Source organism: Pipra filicauda, unplaced genomic scaffold (genome assembly GCF_003945595.2).
Source record: "Pipra filicauda isolate LSUMZ 115617 unplaced genomic scaffold, ASM394559v2 scaffold46_size3722508_pilon, whole genome shotgun sequence".
In the NCBI taxonomy this organism is placed as follows: Eukaryota; Metazoa; Chordata; class Aves; order Passeriformes; family Pipridae; genus Pipra; species Pipra filicauda.
The window spans coordinates 2,090,017-2,110,334 of record NW_024104609.1 but is presented as its reverse complement, the minus strand read 5'-3'; the positions used below and the strand labels follow the sequence as shown (position 1 = coordinate 2,110,334).

Below are 20,318 nucleotides of genomic sequence, written 5' to 3'. Positions count from 1 at the left end.
TGCCTAAAAATACCATTGTTAGTACAGGCTTTTTTGACAGACTTGGCAGATTTTTGCAGCACCTTCTGACTGTAAAAAATTGTGTGTGTGACTTAACCGTTTTATTTCTACCTTTTGGAGTTTAGTCTCTGTCACTGTTGCCCTCTGCATTCAACTCCTCTGAGCATCCAGTGCTCCTGACACTCATTGTTATTCTGCTCTCTGCTTTCAACAATATTCCAGTGAGATTCTCTCCTTGTCAAAGCACTGACTCAGTCTACCTTAGAGAAATTGCCTGTTGATCTCTGAGACACAGGTGAATCTTTCTGGTTTCACTATTGTTATTAGCTGGCCAGGATTAAAATGTTTAACAGAAAAAAAGTGTTCTCAGTGTTACTTGTATCACTTAGAGTAAAAGAAATCTCACAATAATTTAGTGTTTTGCTGTGCTTGAAGGTTGAACATTGAGTAATGCTTATCAGTATCACATTCACTTCCTCCCCCCAGCTTTGTTGCTAGTGCTCAAGTCCCACTCTATAGCCCCTTTTTCAGGCTGCCTATCAGATGTTTTTGAAAAGAAGTGTTTGGAGGTATAAGGATTAGCCAAGTGAAATCCTGTGTGATCCCTTTGTTTCCCAGGTCAAACACTGAAAAGCACACCATCTATAAGCCATATTTATCCCCCTTTTTTCTTGAGCCCAAAATAAGGTCTGGTCAAATCACCATAAATATTCTCATTAAACATTAGCCTATTCTTAAGGAAATAGTTCTCAGTATCAACTCAGCTGCAAGAAGCCCTTATTAGTTTTGTAAAGCTGTATAGCAGCAGACTAGAGACAGAAAGGTAAAGGAAGCAGATTAAATTCTCAAGCAGCACTGTGCCAGTTTAAGATGCCTACATCTAGTCACAAACTATGCCCTTGTCAGCAGCAGCGGCAGTCACTTCTCTACCAGTCTGGATGCATTCAGGCGAGGGAAGTTCTCCAGCCTGAACAAACCTTATTTCTAGCCATGGTTTCATGCAGCCCCAGGACTTTCTAAGCTGTAGCCAGCAAGGATTGAAGCACTCCAAGGCTGGGCCGCAGCTTCTGCTGCTCCTGCACTCCTTCCAGCCTCCTTGCAGTCCTGCCAAGACCCTCTGACACCCCACTATGTTGCTCGAACACATCCAGTAGCTCCCCAAGGGAAAGACCTTCCCTCCCTGAAATCCTTCCCCATGTTAAAAGACTAATATATAACCACAAACAAAAGTAGAGGACTAAATACTGTGCATTTAATAAGGGCAAAAAGAATCACCAGAACTATAACAATGAGACCAGTCCCCAGGACAAGGGATTGGGATACTAGAAAGGACAGGAACACCTGTTTGCTGCACACCTCAAGGTAGTCTCTGCTGCACACCTCAAGGCAGTCTCTGCTGAGAAGCTGTGGGAAGTAACTTCTTGATGTTCAGAAGTTTATCCTGCCCCTTAAACACATGCAACACTGGCTGCTGTCAGAACTGTACTGCTAAGCTAAAGTACCTGCAAGCATTACCTACTTTGGTAATATTTGGTAATGCAGATTTGGGGCCTTTATGAGGCATAGTCATCTCCAGAAATTTCATAAATAAACCTGCTCATTACTAGCCTAATTAACTGATCTCATGTAGCTGCAAACCCTGGTTAAGGAAACTGGTCCACTTCCTCCACGGTGGCAGATAACAAGCAGTGATCCAAATACTTCTGTCAAATATTTCCAATAGCTCTGAAATCTGTCAGAAAACAGTGGGTATGTTGTATTTTTTGCTTGGCACTACAACTATAGTGCATAGTACCACAGTAACATCAGACTCTCATTTATCCTTCCCCAAATGGACTCTTGCAATTAAGGGAGAAAACCAGTTCACATATCTTTTTAAAGATCTAAGAAGTGCTATCACCCTTCAAACTATTATACCCCTCAAAAATATTATCTACGCAGTATTCTCCTTACCTGAGAAGCTCAGAAGTAGGAATTAGATGTTTGAACTCCCTCAGCAGTAAGAGAACAAGGAAGAGAAAAAAAATCAATCTACCGCAAGTGGCCACTACAGGATATTGGAGCTGAAACTCTTGCTGTTAATTGAAGTACTATATTGTATCAAACAAAATGATTAAGGACTTAATTGTATCTAACTGTCTATTGGTAGAATTTTGAAAACAAATCACGATAAAATATATGAGCAATTTAAGCCCTTATTGTGAAGAATTACAGTCGTTTAATTTAACTCATCAACAGCACAGCAGCCTTGACAATATGTTCTGTATGTTCCAGTGAGCACTGACAGCTTACAGGACATCAGGCCTGTGCATGAAGATGTAGCTTTGTTGACCCATAATTTCCTCAAGGAGTCAGTTACTTGTGGATTGCAGTTAAACAAGTTAGGGTTGAGCACTTAGATCTCAAAGAATGAAAAATGGGACTGTAAAAGTATTAAAACAAGCACAACTTGGAAAGAAAGGTCACAATAAAGAAAGTGTGTTTGTATCTTACAATAATGTCAGTACTGGTGATGATGAATGAAGTAGCCATCAATGACACTACCTTCTGAAAACTCCAGGTTTGAGCTAAGAGATTAAGTCTAGAATTAAAATAGAATTAAATTTAAGTTTCAGAATTCACTGGATGCTGTACTGGAATAAAAGAAAATTTGTAGTCTGCCCTATACTTCTAATTGAAGCAGTTTAGCAATGCAAACTTAGAGCTGACTATTACACTTTCAAGAAGGAAAGAAAGAGCATCTCTTCACACTGAGCATTTTCATCTTTCAGTCTGAGCATCATTACAAGCAAAAAAATTCAAAATTGCCCCAGCCCCTCAAGCTTTACAGCTTATAAACTGCAAAACCCACAGCTGAGCCAAGCCCTTCTCTCTTGGAACTTGCTAGAGCGGTTCGTGGGATTACTGCCCTAAAGTGTCCCTTCTGCCTCCTATTGGAACATAAGAGACTTTGAAACATCACAAATTCATTTTCCACATGGAAGATGATTTTCAGATTAATTTTTTCTTCATGTTTATCCTTAAGGTAGTTTTCTACTCAGAACTCTGAGAAAAAAAAGGGGTGGTGGGGGTGTGTTCTGGTTCCCATGCAGTCTACATCAAAAGTTACCAGGGCTACAAACCAGTTAGCAAGCAAGCTGACAGACCTAACCAAGAGACTGCTGGGCCCCCTGAAGGAAAAAAAGAAATGACTGAAAGACATCAGAAGAGGAAAAATAAAAAATTAAAGTCCATGGTGTTGTGCTAAGCTGGTCAGAGCATGCCCACTTCATCCTATTTAGGGTGAAAGTGTCTAATATTATATCTGACTGGAAAAAAAAAAAAAAAAAGGAAAGAAACTAAATTCAGAAGTTCTGAACATTTTTCATGCTTTTCCCCTGGCAGTCAGTGCTGCTGACTGGCCCCCTTGCAGCCATGGGGAGCCACAGTCACTCCCTGGCTGTGCAATGGCCACCACGAGGGCGGCATCGACCGAGCTCGGGGTGTGAGGGATCCCTTGGCAGCCACAGCCAGAGACAAATCAGGCGGTTATTTTCATCAAAGTGATAGAAACAGAGTTGATCAAAACAAGCAGAAGGCACTGTTCTGTTTGGTCTGTACACTTTGTACACTGCCACTTGGGAACTTAATTAGTCCACATGCTTCATGTTTCTATCTTTAGTCTGATGGCATGCAGCTGTTCTTTTCAACATCGCTGCCTACTGCCCTTGCCCTGCTGTTGGGGTACGGTTGTAAATAGAAAAGGCGGGATTGCCTCAAGTTTAACCCTCTGCCAGCTTTTGCTCATTGCCTAAAACAGAATATTTTGGCCTAAATCATGAAGTAAATTTTTTCATTACCTCAGGGGAGTTCTGTCATGTGGCGGTGGATGGAAAGGAATCCTGCAGCCTCACAGTGCTCATCCCATCCTAGGGCCACCCTCCAGAGCCAAAATGCTGAAAAAAAATCAACTCTTTTAAGGGCAATCATGCCTGTTGGAGAGAGGGGGAAGCATTTTTGAGTCATTGCCAGCATGAGGTGAGGGGACAGAGCTGGTGCTGCTTCCCACCTCAGCTGAGGTGGGTTTGGGGCAGAAGAACAAGCCCTGACATGAAGTATGAGGGAATGTAGCTTATTTCAGGGTATTGAGGCCTGGCATTTTCCCCAGAAGATCTCCTGCCATGATAGACAGTGATTAAGATTGTGTAAGGATTTAGGAATAAAAGAAAAAACAACAAAGAAGTGAGGTTTTGATGGTCTTTTCATATGGAAACAGGAAAAAAAAGTCTACTGAAGATTCCCAGCTGGCCAATGAAGCCAATATTGAGGAAAGACTCAGCAAGAAGCGTGAGCTCCCACTCCTGGTTGCCTCTGTGTTCAGCATCAGGATAAGCCTCAACACCCCTATTTATGGAACAGGAAGAAGGACAAAGCTGGCTTTATAGTCCAAGTCTGCCAAGAGGAGAAGGGAATGCCCCTATGCACTACATGCAATAAATGAGGGTCTTCAAAGTCCTGTCTCTTATGTCATTTCTTTCACAGAGTGTCACAGCCTTGGCCTTTCAGCTGGAAATGCAGTTGGAATGCAGTTGGCATCCCCCAGCCTGGCTGTAACCTCCCAGTTCAGAGAACAACTAATTTTTCTGAGCAGTTAAGAAGTTACACATTCATCTGCTCCTGAGGTTAACCATATCAGTATTCTCCACCTCCTGCCTCCCCCTTCACATTAATTTTTGTCTCTTGCAATCATTTTTTCCTCATATCCCAGAAATTCCTGCTTCACTACCTTGACAGTGATGTTAACATCAGGTGTTGCATATCATGCTACACTCATGCATTTTACATTCCTATGACATGGCAGACTTTGATACAATTACAGCTTGGCTACATATCTTAATTTATGTTACAATATTGCTGTAGTGATATCGGAGACAAATGTTTAATTCACAGAACCTCAGTTTCAAACTACAGTCCCTGAATGCAAACAGCAGACTTCAATATATTTTCATCAATTTCTTAGTTCATAAAAATCAATTTTTGCAGAATTTTTACACTGTACATAAAAGACTGTGGCATCAATTAGCCTTAATTCTTTTTTTTTTTTCTTTTTTGGAAACCTCTTTGTAGGAAAATCTCATATTTCAGCAATTTGCATTATCCACACAATCTGCTTTGAAGTTCTAAGTTATGGTAAGAAAAGGATCCACTTATCTGCACATAAAAAATGTTCAAAGCTTATAAATTCCCTGAAACAGATGTACATTATCATTGGATTTGCCTTTCTCTCTTTGCTGTTGCATGGCTAATAGAGTTTCATGTGCCCCCTCACATCCTCCCCATTTAGCATCTTTTCTCTACAGAAGCATGCACCCTACTGTGCCAATCCACACTTCAAAGATTTCTGTCTATCTATTAGAAACAAAGCACAAAGTGAGAACATATGGCCCCTTTTAAATTTCCCACATTTAAGTCAATATCGTTTCTTTTCTCCTTTGGCAAAGAAACATAATAAGGTTTATCTTCTCCCTTCCTAAATCTGCTGGCTCTCTCAGACTGCTTGTGCCAATTCAGCAGTTACTTTGCAGCATCAGACTTGGCAGCACATATGAAAACAAAATCTCTAATTTTTTAAATTGCTTTTATTTCTTCAGATCAAGAAGATGCATTTAAATGATGAAAAAGGACAAAACGTAACTGCTCACTTTCAGATAAGTGGATTTTAAACCCATGAAAGGGCACAACAGAAAGTCAACAGCGAAAAAATTGTCTTGTTCAAGTTATTTTCGCGGTGACATCTTTCCAAACTGACTAAAGGGATGGAAGAGCATTCTAGAATCTAAGGCCTTACCAAGTACAAGCACCTGCTTGTCACACATCCCAGATATTCCACAGAAACCCAGTGTACTGGGATTGAAGGGGAATGATTAGACACTGTGAGACACTGATGCCCCTCTTGAGGAAAAAGGACAGTTACCTGTCTCTGAATCATTTTTCCCCCTAGGTTTTCTCTGTTGGTGTCACAGACATAGTGAACATACCTTTTGTGTGCTGGGAAGAAGAAATTTTGGACCATTTCTTTGGAGTAACTCCATCCTGCACATCCTTGGGGAGATGAGTAACAGGGCACGCAGGATGCTCATGGTGAGGTCTCCTGTTCAGAGGATTTCCTTTACAGTTGTGGGCTATAGAAGAAGTATCTATATGAACAAAGGCTCCAAGTAAAACAAACTTCATTAACTATTGTTAGAGAGATCAGCAGACACATAATATCCTGTGAATGCTGAATTCCCGATTCAACTATAGGAAAAGGGGCTGCAGTGGTGATGTTTATAGCAGAGGAAGGTATGACAGTCTTGCCCTGCTCCCGAAAACACGACTTGCTCCTTTAATTCATAGTTATTAGCTAAAATGACTCCATGTTTCAGACTCATAAGACATCAAGATTGTAGTCTTTAAATTAATTGATTTTAGCATCCATTTATTAGACAAGGAAAGTTCTTATAAAAACCTGTCCCTGATCAGTGGAAGCTAGGAGTGTCCCAGGACCCTGATTCCAAGAGAGTGTAAATTGAAGTACTTCTGCTTACATCTGTTGATCCACTAAAGCTGCACAAAGTTACAAAGTTGCCATTGAAACCTATGGAAGTCACATCCACAGATCCACTGAGGGTCTGGCCTCATTCAAACAGCAAGTTGTGACTACAGACATCAAAAGTAAAAAATATTCCCTGGGAAGGCTGTAAAGAGACAGGAGGAATGCGAGGCCCACAGTGCTGCATATTGCTCCACTTCATACTTTTGCACTTACTGGAAACTCCAAGTCTCTTTAATTGAGCTTTTCCTCCCTTCCACTCCTTGCAAGGCGAGAGGGTTAATTGCTTTGGACCAAGACATCACAATTTTTGTACTCCTGCTTCCTAATGGCACATTGAACATGCAGAAATGTCGTGTGCACACCACAGAGGAGTCCATACAGCACTCAGAGCAAGGATGAGAATAGCTCCAGACCTCCCAGCCATGGATATCTATAAAGCACTGTATCTACAGCTTTAAAAATCAGCACTGGCCAAGTGAGACCTTAATGCTAATTGCCATAGCATTTCACTGTTTATCTTAGTTGAACTAGAGTTACCAGTCATGGTTGTTAACAACCTCAAGTGGCACTTTATTCATCTATCAACAGTCTTATCCTGTGAACAAGCAAGCAAAGAACTATAAACACCCACTCCAAAGTCACTTTGTAGGTTTAAGCTGAAGCCCACAGAAGAAGGCTATTCACAGACTGTCAGTGAGAACAGACAAAATACGACCTCCAAACAAGATTTTAATCTACAAAGTTTTATTTGTCTTTTTAAACTTGTAAACCATAAAAAGAGCTTATCAAATATCTGAAATTAGTACAAGAAAAAATGATGACTCATATAGCAAACTGCATTTGTAAGGTCCAAATTCCAAGACATGCATGGGGCTCTCCTGGCTTCCATTTATGAAGCTGAGGACAAATTTGGCCCAGTTTGTTAGGTGTTTCTTTAGAAAATTCACAAAGCCTCAGCATGCTATACTTCATGAATAGAACAGAACAGGAAGGAACAAGTGTAAAAATAAGCACTCAGCACCAGAAGGATCTGAACCCCATATCTCCATCCACAAAATACAATACCAAAAGAATACATCTCTTAGCTGGTAGTAATTACATCTGCTTTGTCTCTATGGACTAGGCACTCGAAGGAAGACACAAATCCCACTTCATGGACGTGTCCTAAAAACCAGAAAGTGCAGTGCACTTCATTGCCAGCATGCCTGATATTGTTAATGCTTGCCCATTGCCAAATTTATGAAGCCCCTTAAATATTATGTCTTCAACATTCTTAAAAAAAATTCTGGAACTTCCTACTCTCATACCCCAAAATGAGACAAGCCTAATGAGACAACCAACAGGCCCAGTCTGCCATTCCTTGTGATATAAAGATTATCTGTTGTGTCAGTAGATTTCACAGGCATATTTTAGCTAGTGCTTAGTGTTTAGAAAAATCAGGACAAACAGCAAAGCTTTGGGTAACATTTGACCAACTTATGTGTGTTTGTAATCAAAGAGAAAAAGAAATGATGCCACTATTCAAAACATGTTCTAAAGAATATTCAAAGCATCTGTAGAAACACCTCTGCTTATAAAAAATTTTCCCTCGGCTCGGACAGGGAACTCAGGAAACCAGGGCATCATTCCTTATTCTGCCACAGCCCCAGTGGTGATTATCTGCAACTTTCCTTCCTTGTACCTCCCCCTGTACACTGGAGATCAACCTCTTATAGAAAGTCTTTCAAGTTTTCCCAGTGAAAAGCATTTTATGAACTACTGTTGCTATTTTATAAGCAATAAATGTACCATAAGAGATTCAAAAAGGTAATATGAATATAGCTCCTCCATACAGCATTTTCCTGCCTCTTGTGTGTCTCCCCCAGTCCCTCTGTTGGATGTTTCTATGCTATCCCTACATTTCTCAAATCTTTCTGTCCTTCTCTTTCCAGTCTTTCTTCACAGCTCTAACCCTCACAGTAATCTGCCTGAATAGTCCTTAAGTCCTGCTATTTAAAAAAAAAAAGAAATTAGAAGACCTCATCCACATGATTCCTGTAATTTTATGGTATTTAGAATTGAATTGTCTTGAATCACATAAAAATATAAAAGTAAATTAAAACATCATTGAAAACCTCATTATTTAGTAATTATAATCCAAGCTTCAAGTAAGATGCAGTTCAATGTCTATTGAATAATTTCAGTATAAAGTTATTTGCTTTTCTATGTCTGTTCCTTTTAGACCATTTTGGGCAAATTTTAAATGTGCACACAACAACACAAAAAGATCCCAAAACAGCCCCTTCAAAATCAAATCAACTCAACATCTGTCAAATATGCAAAGAAAATAAATTATTATGTCATAATTTGAGGCTGGTTTTGTTGCTAAGTGCATTAGGAAAGAAATCTTCTTCCAGAAGCTATTTAGAAAACACATTAAGTTTAATTTTTATTTCATGGATTTCCAAACATGTTTCTGCTTGGTACATTTTAAAAAAAGAAGTCTGACAACTAACAGGATGCTGAATAAGACTTGGTTCCCAGCAAAGCCATGAATAAGTCATGTTTGAAAACATATTTTCAGATCTTGATGAATTGCATCAAGGTAATTAAAGGTGAGACGTGATTAGCTGACATGTTTCCAAACATGAACATTCTTGCCTGTACTCCAGGCAAAAATTATGGCGAATGTTTTTGCAAATTTTCTAGTACGATGAATTTTTCTCAAGTATAATCTAGGCCCCAAGGGGCCCAACTTTCCTGTTAATTGGAATACAAATGAAATCTGTCATTCAATAATTGAGGTACACAATGACATATGGAGAACAGTATGCATTCATCGTATCTGTATATTTATGTGGCAACTTGTAGACAGTCAAGCATACACAGTACTGATCCCTTTTTAAAAAAACACCTCTGTCAGAATCCATCTTGTTCCACTCACTAACTTCTGCCAGAGGACACACACACACACACAGACATATATATATACACACACATACTTGTATCTTTAAGGTACTTCTCCTTGCTATTCTGTCCTCATGATTACAGAGGTCATATACTTGGCTTTTTAATTTGATATGGCCCTAAGGGGCTGGTCTGCCAATATGCCAGGAGCATCTGTACCTCATCATCCAAGGGCAGAACTGGGTCTTCATTTCTAGCAATGATTAAATGACATGTGGATGTTTCAAACACATTTGGAAGTGTCTTGAAGTCCTCCAGTGATATCAGTATAAAGCACAGTATTTGCTGCTAATCTTAGTTAATTTACCAGCTTGATATCTTACAGTAAAACTTCCATTTAATATTAGCTACTACAAACCCATCAGCAGTAAGATGCATAAAAAATAAATACTGAAATTACTGGCTGCACATTATGTAGACTTCAAACCCACCTTCCTGGAATGAAATTATAGGCTCCCTGCAGCCAGTGGGAATCTGGCAGTCTTGCCAGAGATTTCACTGGGACAGAGATTTTACTACACAGCCTTAGCTTAGTTTACTCCATATGAGGTGGTCATGAAGTTGCGAGAAGAGCTTATCAATCCTTCTTTTCAAAAAATTGTCTTTCCCAGAATTGCAGCTGGTAGAGGTGAGCAAAATTTTTCCATTGATTTTTCAGCAAATAGTGCAAATTTTGGGATCGGTTTTGTTTTGCTGAACTGCCTTGTGTAAAAACCAAAAAAGTCAGTGGAAAGGCTGGATTTTTCATCTGAAATGACTTGATGTCACTCCATTTTACTTTTAAATAGTAACAATATACTCAACTCTGATATTTTTTCCCTTGAGAATAAAATGTTTTTTTAACCAGAAACAAATTTATTTTAAATCTTGATTCAGCTATAGTTTTGAACAACTTAAAATAATATTTTTTTTTAAAAAAAAGGTTTTCAGAATTAATAACAAGATGAAAAATCAGTTATTCAACACAGGTCTAACAGCAGGGGACAAGAAATTTAACTTTGAAACTTGATAGCTTAAATATAAAACCAAAGTACACCCAGTCCATACGTAATTTCCTGATCCTGTTCCCAAAAACATTAATGCAAGCTCTTTCATCAGTGGGATCTGCAAGCACTGAGAGCAATTGCAATAAGCCCCTGAAATCCACAACAAGAAGAAGGAAATATACTTTCTGAACTAGTAAAACTTTAATTAACAGGGGGTTCTCTTGGCACAGTTTTTGCTGTTAAATAAATAAAGCATTTAGTCAAAACCATCTATATTTACTATACAAAATACTGAAAAGCAAACATATTTAAAAGATACGGAAATTTAAGGTTCTGTGAAAAGAATCTGTGCTACATGTTATTCACACTTAATGCACATAACACAACTGCAACACAGTATTTAGATACTGTATATTCATACATGGCTGGTGTAAAGGTTTAGTATGGGGATGCCACGTTATTAAAATGTATTTTTGTTTCACAGAATCTGAGCAAGGCAGAATTTGTCTTTTGAATCTCCAAACATAATAAACCTAAACAAATCAATGCAATAGTCAGTTGTGTTCTGTTTCAGAGTTTGCTTGGCACAGCAAGTACTGCACACCTCTCAATCAGATGGGATTCTGTTATTGGTGCTGTTATCTTTTCCAGCAAAATATCTTTGGGTGAAAGAGCATTCATACTCCTTTGCTTCCCTTTCTTAGAAAACCTCACAGTTCTGAAAGCACTCGAGTTTTCCAGAATGTTTTCTGGTTTTCAGCAATAATCTGCATTTAAAAAATTGACTACAATTTCCACCTCTCAGTCTTTCTGGCATATGCTCTACTGAAAAGAGAACAGCTTTAATTACTCCTTCAAAACAAATAGCATGGCATCCCTTCTTGGATGGAATGTACACTGTGTGTTTGCATGCGGTATAATGTAAGTCACTTGAATACATCAGACTTTGTTAACACTATAATATAAATAAGCTTATTCCTTCTACTAGACATATAAATGCCTTTTTTTTTTTTTGCAGTCCATAATTATATATACATTGAAAAAGAATGATACACAAGCAGCAAAAAAGGCTTAGACTAGAACAACTCAGTGGTAACTAACCAAATTTGTGGCCTTTTCATATTTTCAACACAGAAAATTCTGCATATAAATATTTTTGGACTTTAGGAATTTTAAAATAAACAGAACAGTATAGTTGTCACACAGATCAAATACATTTTAAAAACATTTTGTTAAATTTAACAGAACATGCTGTTGACAGCTAAAAAAATAAAATAAACCAGATTTTTTAAAGAGGACAATAAGTCTAAACATCTGCTGATCCAGGGAGACGAGAGATGGACCTAATTACCAGGAAGCAGTGATTCTATTCAAATTCCATGAAAAGGCAAGGCTTTCCACTGTTCTTTAAAAGGTGATGTCTCCATGTTCTTAGAAAGGACAGCATCCCTCTAAAACTGGTCAGCAATAAGGTAATACCCCATTTTGGACTGATCAAAACTCTAGTCAGAAAAAAAAAATACCCTAATCATAAAGGGCTTATATCAATGTTGGATAGTTACATTTTACAATATATACTATTGACAAAATACCACAACATTAAAAATAATTAAAACCGAAAGAAAATACGTTTATAGAACAATTATGTTTCCGTGTAAGAGTTCTCTACTTGAATGTTCCAAAAGAAATGTAGGTGTTTTCAGTCAGTTTCTGCCTGCAAAATGGTGATCTGTACAAAACCCAACTGAATCTATTATAAATCTGGGCTCCAAAGAAAGCAAAACTTGAATGTACTGACCCTTTTTTTTTTTTTCACTTTTCCAATTTGCTTTTGACCTTCAAATTTCTCAGCAGCCATTAAGGTCTTATGAGTGTGGTCTCATTCTCCTTCATGGAATGGAAGCCCTTTGATATGGAAAAAGCAGAAGAGGCCAGAATGATTGTGAATGACACTTTTTGTACATGTTGAATCGTCACTAAAATGGGAGAAGCACAAACTGGTAGGTGCTTGGGAAATTTAAATTGGAGGCACCAAGAAAATGCCATGGGATATGTTTCCAAAAGGTCACTGTTGTGGGGAAAAAAAAAAAAGTTAATATTCAAACCACAGATTTCTAAAACACAACAAAATGTACCTGAGAGTGTGCATATTTATATATATATATTTATATTTATATTTTATATATATTTGCCAACATTTAAAGTGAGAAAGTATATTTTCCTCAATTCTTTCTCAAAACAAAGAACTGTGGATTTAAACAAAACAAACCCCCCAGTCAACCCCTCTCCTTCTCAAACCCCTGTGAATGATACTTATGGCCCAAGCACTGAAGTCTAGTGATGCTTTGGAAAACCCCATTTCACATCCTCCTCTTTTCATATGGTTACCCCAAACAGAGTGGAGAATAAGCAAGAGAAAAAAAAAACAAAAATAAAAGAAGTATATTTAAATATTACCCAGTATATAACAGACTGTACTTGTGTCAATGAAGAATCTCCAAGAAAATAAAGTGTGAGTCATACAAACGTAGCCCTGTTGACAAGTTTAGCCAATATTTCCTCGTAATTAAGATAATTTGAAAGGATGTGAACACAAACAGGTTACATGAACGCAGTATATTAAATTTCCCCCCTGTAGCACATTACAATCAATAAAAAGAAAATAAAATCTGAATAATACTAGAGGTAGCAGCTGTTTGTATTTTCCATTATCTGAGTATCTCTGGAGTCCGACTCTTCGAACATTGCTCCCCTGATAAAAGGCTTGTGTGCGATCAGCCGACATACAGCAGAGTGGTAAGCTAGATGTCTGCAAGAGTGTTTGAAGTATCTTTCCTATTACAATGGAAGTAGTACTTGTAAAGAAGTGCGTTGACGACCTGTATTAAATCACAGCTCAAAAAGCTATGGCTGTTTGCTGTTTTACAAGCCACTTACAAACAAAAACAAACAAAAAAATCCACAAGGTGTTTGAGTAAGCTATGCGGTTCCACAACACATAAATAGGGTAAGTTTCAAGAGTTCCATATAACCTCTAAAATATATGCAAGCTGAATATTAATGGAGTAATAATAATATTAATCATAGTAATGCCTTAGTTCTGGTATCACAAGAATGCATTTCCTTCATGTGGGATGATTCTTGGAGGATGTTGGTGGGATCTCTTCTATGTCTGGTAGAAGTGGTGGTAGTGGTGGTGGTGCTCGTGATGGTGGTGGTGTTCATGTCTTTGTATCATTTGTCCAACTTGGCCTTCATATAAAATGACTGTGGGCAGGTCTCTCACATGTTCCTTTTCCACAACTGTCCCTGGAGACTGGAAGGTTTTGCACATTTGGTGATTCTCCTTTGCCCTCTGCTTATGCTTCTTGTGAATCTGTTGAGATTGCAAGGGAAGGTAAGGTAGATTCTGGCCCACCCGTGCACTTGGGGAAGCCATGGGCATGGGCACCCCTTGAAAAGGTTTATTTCTAACTGCCCTTCCAGGATGCACAGGGGCGACATTTTTGCCCTGGGTTTTGGGAGACCTCACAAAGTGCTTGTTTGAGTCCTGGTTCCGGAGCCTCTGCTGGATTTCTGCAATCTTGGCATACGAACTTTCAGCCAGATTGATGTGGTTTGGATCCACCACTTGAGATTTCCTATGATGAGCATGGAAGGTTTCAGGCTCATGAGAACGGGATCTAGTTTGATTCACAATTCTGCCTGGTGGGTCATGTTTTTGAGCTGCTGGAGGAGATCCTAGGAAATAATAAGCTGAGTTAGTCATCTAGTATTTCAAAGTTTTAATTAGTAGCATGCAGTTGGCAGGGACAGCATTATCGCTAGAACAAATTTTTCCTAAGGAAGTGAATGCAATTATAGCTGTCTAGATTAATTACATTCAATTATTTGACCAGTAAATAATACACACAGAAATATATATCTATCAATAGAAGAATGAATGTGTGTGTGTGTATAAGCATCTTTACATCACCTTCTCTTGGTCACCAAAATAACTGTGAATGGAATAGTAAAATCCTGGCAGAGGGTAGGGAAAGGAAGGAAATCCAAATCTTTTTAATTTGGGGACAGAAGCCAAAATTCCAGATATGAACCCCCATTCTTCTATTTTTGGGTCAATAGTGAGTACAAAATATGTGCTGGTATCATCTCGGGAACAAGCTCCAACATCCAAAAGTCAATCCTTGCGTCACCCATAGACTAAATAATTTAGATGTAAAGATTGTTCTTCTAGGCTCACCTCCAAGTTTAGCTACACAAACAAGCACATCAAAGCAGCCTTGCAGCACATTGGCCATCCATTGTGATACCACCTTCACCAGTAGTTATCTTGCAGTATTCACTATTCCTCCCAGTAAGTCACTACAGACAAATCACACAGGTTCGCAGTTCTCTGTCCCTGATATGGAACATGCAACTGAAGAAAGAAAAGATAATGAAGTTGTAACATCAATTACCTGGCCCAAACTTTGATGTGTAGTTTTCTATTCCTGCAAGATCCAAATAGTGGTTTCTCCTTTCAATGTTCTCATCAACACAGTGACGATAGCACCCACTTTGCTCTGGATTGTTCTCACTCTGGTGGTATCTGTCAGCAGGAAGCAAAATTACTATTCAGCAGAACTTCTTTAAAGTTGTTATCACCATCTGCAAACCAACAACTAATGGCCCCTTTGAAGTGACAGGAGTTGCTCACAAAGAAACAACAAACACTTGAAATTCTGGATGACCGGATTTGCTAAATCGATAGGCCTGAACTGGCTGTTCCTTCCCCTCACATAAATCAACCCCGATGCTGCAAAGCAAAGGAGGCTTTCAAATTGCATCATGTGTGCAAAAACAAATAAAAATGCTCCTTGGGTTTATTACACTTTGTCTTGGGGCCAAACCATTCAACTGATTCTCCAATTTGGACATGCCAAAGAAAATCTGCTGTTTGATTCACGACCGTTCCCACTGCTGTCAGGAAGCACTGGGCTAAGACTCATGTCAGATAAATGTTCATGTGTATCTGCTTCAGAAAGATAGGGAACAGCACAGATGTAGGAACTAGAGAGAGTCTGAGAAGAGAAGGTGTTGGTAGGACACCCAAAGGTAAACTGCTTTCCAAAGTATGATTAATAAGGTCAGATCAGACACTGGCTTTAGAATCTCAACTCCTTTTCCTGCTCAGCTTTGCAATTTTATTTATAGCAGAACTATTTCCTGAGAATGAATATCTGAAATACCATTCATTTATGAGGCAGAAAAAAATGAGGCAGAGGTTTACAGTATTGTAGCCCATAATGCCAAACAACTTAATTCAGTAATTTAAATGGATGTCTACAAATATGAAAATATTTTCAATATAACGAACAGGATAAGCAGAAGACTCTTGATTAAGTTCCTGCCTGTCATTCAGACAGTTCAGTCTCCAAGACCACAAGATTGGCTTTGCTCTTTTTCTGTGCAATTGCGCTGATGTCAACCTAAGACCAGAATTTGGCCTTCTATCCTACACCAGTTGCTAAATATGGGCTCTTTACTGTATGGTGCCCAGTACTCTGCTTTGAGCCTATTAACACATTTTCAAGTTTCCAGAGGCTGCTGATCCCACAGAGCTTTGGCACAGCTTTCCTGGTCTAGCATAGTACTGTTCAGGGACTTTACAGAACTGAGTCCCCCTGTGTCTCTGTCAGACACAGGTCTACAGCTTCTTTGATAAAAGTCGCAAGACTTGACCTACCTGGAAGATCATTTTTGCTCTGCTTTGATAGAGGTAGAGTCTCCTGAATGGAGGAGAGTCTGCCTGGAAAGCAGGTAAGCTTTAAAGACTCTGAGTCAGCTTTGAACTCCAGAAGTGACATGGGGTACTGTCAAAAAAAAGAGGGAATGTCCAGGTATTCTTTATTTTTTGGATACATAGCCAACACGGTACCTTTCCTGCCTCAGACACACCTTTACAGGTTGTTACGCTTTAGCAGGTCAACATAAAAGGTGTCTGGGGCTAGAACCTGTCTAGTTGAAGTTGCCAGGCAACTTCACCTACAGAAACCATTGGGACTTGCACACATGTGCTGAAGACAATGCACAGTTCACCCAGAAAAAACTTCGTTGGGTTTGATCCAACACAATTAAGCAACACTGTATACAGCACTGTCTGTTGGAAACAAAGTTAACAGGGAACCTGTTTTTTTGTTACTGTAATAAATTCAATCTCTCATCAAGACAGCCAAGAAGAACTATGCCAGTACTGCCTCAACCCTACATTTTAATAGCTTTCCTACATGGGAGATGACGTTCAACAATATCCATGCAAATATACGCAGCGAAGCAATTATACACAATTATACACTGATGAGAGATGTGCTCCAGTGTCAAAGATGACTCCAAGTACTTCTGAGAACTGAAGTGTCTGGCGTCCAGCCCCACAGTGCTCTCTTGCACACACATGGGAAGACTCAGGCATGCATCCACCACGCATCAAGAACTGTGTAAAAACACACAGCCTTGTTACTGGTTTTTTGGTTTGGTTCAGTTTTGGTTTTAATAAAAAATGGCATCTGCTGAAGTGTTTGTGGAGCGTATGAAAGCCCTTTCTAAAATTCCCACGCTGGAGCGTCATCCTGATGGTAATAAGCACACAACAATATATCAGGAAAGGGGAATAGAGCAGTGACAGAGCACAGGGCAGAAGAATTAAGGGACATTTCCTGAAAGCCTCACTTACCCAGAACATAGAGTTTAAGTCAGTCAGGGAGAACTAGGCTATCTTGCCATGAATCTAGCTACTTATCTTGATACTTGTATTAGCCCTACAGGTGAAAACTCCTGCCTGTAGCTTCCAGCAGATGAAAAATCTAACCCATCTATCTCCCAACCTTCAGGATAAAAACATTTCTATCCATTTTATCTTGAATATTAATCACACCTCGCCTAGAATTCCTAAGTGACTGAATTTGTGAAATGTGTGCACTTCTCACAAGTCCTCATTGCTGCTTTCAAAGGGGAAGCCCCTGCATTAATATTGTGAGATTCTGATGTGAGTTTCAGCAGCTTTCCTGAGGGTTATCAACTTGGCCAGGCTGCACAAACATCCCTGGAACACACACGTGAACAGCACACTCTTCACTCTGTCCACATTTAATGGGATGTAATAAAAACTGTCAGATGCTGACCATTGTCTGATGCTGATCTGCTCAGACCAAGATACAGATTTGTTCTGTCTATGAAGCCTCCGAGCAAAGGGATGAGAAGGACAAACATTTTGTTCCAGCATTGGATGCTTCCATGACTGTGGATTTATTTGGAAGTGCCTGCCATTCATAGAAACACTACATTTGCAGAACCAGGATTTTAAGGTGAATGAGAGGGAGACTTCAAACTGAAAGGGGATTTTTGCACTAAATTATCAAACAAAAACAGTCTATTAAATTCACACAGGGCAAAGCTTTGCTGATGGGCAGAGGGAATCTGAACACCACAGCTGGGCCAGCAAGTAAAACTATTCAGTTGCACAGAAGATTTTGTACAGAGCTGCTGACAGAAGATCAATAGTCATTTAACTCTTCTTTTAATCTCAAATTTAATTGTACTGGGATAACTTACTAGCATTTTTTCTCTATCCAAAAAAGGGAGGTACTGTTCTCTTGTCATTTTTAATGAGACTGAACACTTCTTCTCCTGGTAAGTTCGTTACCTATTCGGACAAATATCCCTAAAACCAAGGAAAGCCAAAAATGTGTGGAGTTTGGGTTTTGGTTTATTTTTGTTTGTTTGGTTTTTATTAATTTGTAGCTGAAGAAACAAATGCAATGAATGAGTCAATGTCATTTCTGTAGCATTTCAGCAAACGCTTCTCTCTGCCTTAGTGTGAAACATAAAATCTTAAAACATATCAAAGCTATACACGAAGAGGACTTGTTAGCTCTCTGTTCTGGTTATGACCTGGCACTCAAGATAGACCTGTGTTGTGCTATAAACCTCACTTATTTGCAGATGGCATCTAAAAAGGCAATACATGTCCTCCAAGGAGCTCACAGAGGAAGAAAATGTCAATATTTTTTGCTTTTTTGTTTTGTTTTAATATACAAAGTATCCACCCATGAAAGCTGCTCATGGTTCCACAGTGAAAACTCCTGATATTCCTCTATTTTAACATAATTTTAAAAAATAAAACGAACAAGCAAGAAAGCAGTGGTTGAGGTTTCCTCGGACGTGCCCAGTGCCTGTCAGGAGTCAGGGTTCTCTCCCCTTACCTGAGAGAAGCCCGCTGCTTCTTCTCAGAGCTTCTTGCTTCTTCATTAGCTTTGTTTTCAGCTCTATGCCTGGCACTCTGCAAATCTGCCAAGAGAAAGTATATTATTCTCACATTACCGTTCCTGCTGATCAGCATAACTAACGTGCTACACTGCAAACACATCCTTTCCTGTCGGTAGATCAAGATGTAACCTATCATGTCATGTAACCTTATCAAATGTGCCCTTGTCCGCACGACAGATTTTAAGCAGATATAACCTTGACTGCAGGATATCAGTCAGGGTTAGGCTGCACACCATGTGGCAGCCCAAATGGAGCCACATTCACACTGAAATGCTTGTCCCTCAGGAGGGCTCAGCAGTTTGCAACTCAATGCTGTACTAACTCATCACATAGTTCCCCAGCAGTGCAGATCTGCTTATGTCTGCACTTGATGGAGTGGATGTATTATTAAAACTGAGGTAACAAGGCTTTCCTTTTAGATGAGATGCCCACATTTTCTACTGAAGTATTACTTTAAGTACTTTGAAGTATTTCAACTTAGTACTACTTTACCTACTGAAGTAATTATGCTGATACAACTATTATTACAGTGAATATAAGTTGGATAAGCCATCAGGGTATAAGCATTTTTATAATGCCAGCACAAAAAATGTGCAATTTTTATGCATAGATTCATATATGTTACTTATGCTTAATTTTTTATTTTTACCCAAGAGCAGTGACAGCAAAAAACATTTAATATTGCTACACCTGCTTCCATACAAACCAAGCACTGTAATATCAGCAGAATTAGAGTGGTACCGGTGAAAAAGGTCTTAAATCTGCCTTGCAGTACACAAAGACAATTGCACAACATAGGAGTTACAAGAAGCAATCAATCAGGAGAGGGAACCCTAATTTGCTAAACTGACACTCAAAGGAATGGGGCAATTTTACACCCAAGATCATAAAGCAGGTTCATGAGGTTTAAAATACTGCACAATTATTTGCCTTTATGCACGTCTTTATTTGTATTAACAAAATACAGAGATGGATTTTCAAGGCACTCTAGAAGTCTTTTTTAATTTTTCCAATGGTTGATTGCACATCCTTACCAGTATGATTTAACAAGATACTCTTTTTCTTCTGGCTGCCATCTGGTGCCACAGTAAGTTTCACTCGCAGAGTTTTGCTGGAACTGGGAGAATGGTTTACTGATGCATCAACTACCTCATAGATGGTGTGAAGCAAGCTGGTAATATCCTATAGTTGGAGTGAAACACAAAAAGACATAGTACTGTGAAAATGGCATGAAACCCACAGCTCTGATGCTTGCAGCTATTTTGGACTTGGGAATAATAAATGCTGAAATATCCTCAGAAGTCACTGAATTTAAAAGAGTTCAACCTGCACAGAACCTTACGATCCGTATCAAATAGACTTATGAATTGGGGCAAACCAGATCAAAAAAATAACAGCAACAAAAGATATTCAGGTTTCCCAACCTGTGAATCAGCAAAATGGTGTTCTGCCTTTTCTTTGATTTCAAGAGAAGCCAGGACTAACCATTCACACTCCACTAAAAATTT

At 39.0% G+C, this 20,318-nt stretch overlaps 1 protein-coding gene across 2 annotated transcripts in view; it reads right to left on the bottom strand.

Moving 5' to 3' along the window:
* Positions 1 to 7,301: 7,301 nt before the first annotated feature.
* Positions 7,302 to 20,318, bottom strand: part of NKD1 (NKD inhibitor of WNT signaling pathway 1) — a 111,293-nt gene continuing 98,276 nt past the window's right edge. For both annotated transcript variants that reach the window (XM_027732570.2, XM_027732579.2), the window contains 4 exons: positions 19,845 to 19,992; positions 18,747 to 18,831; positions 14,967 to 15,097; positions 7,302 to 14,247 (listed from right to left, as the gene is read on the bottom strand). In XM_027732570.2, the coding sequence (XP_027588371.1) occupies positions 13,673 to 14,247; positions 14,967 to 15,097; positions 18,747 to 18,831; positions 19,845 to 19,992 (939 nt within the window). In that variant the 3' untranslated portion in view covers positions 7,302 to 13,672. The remainder of the gene's footprint in view (positions 14,248 to 14,966; positions 15,098 to 18,746; positions 18,832 to 19,844; positions 19,993 to 20,318) is intronic.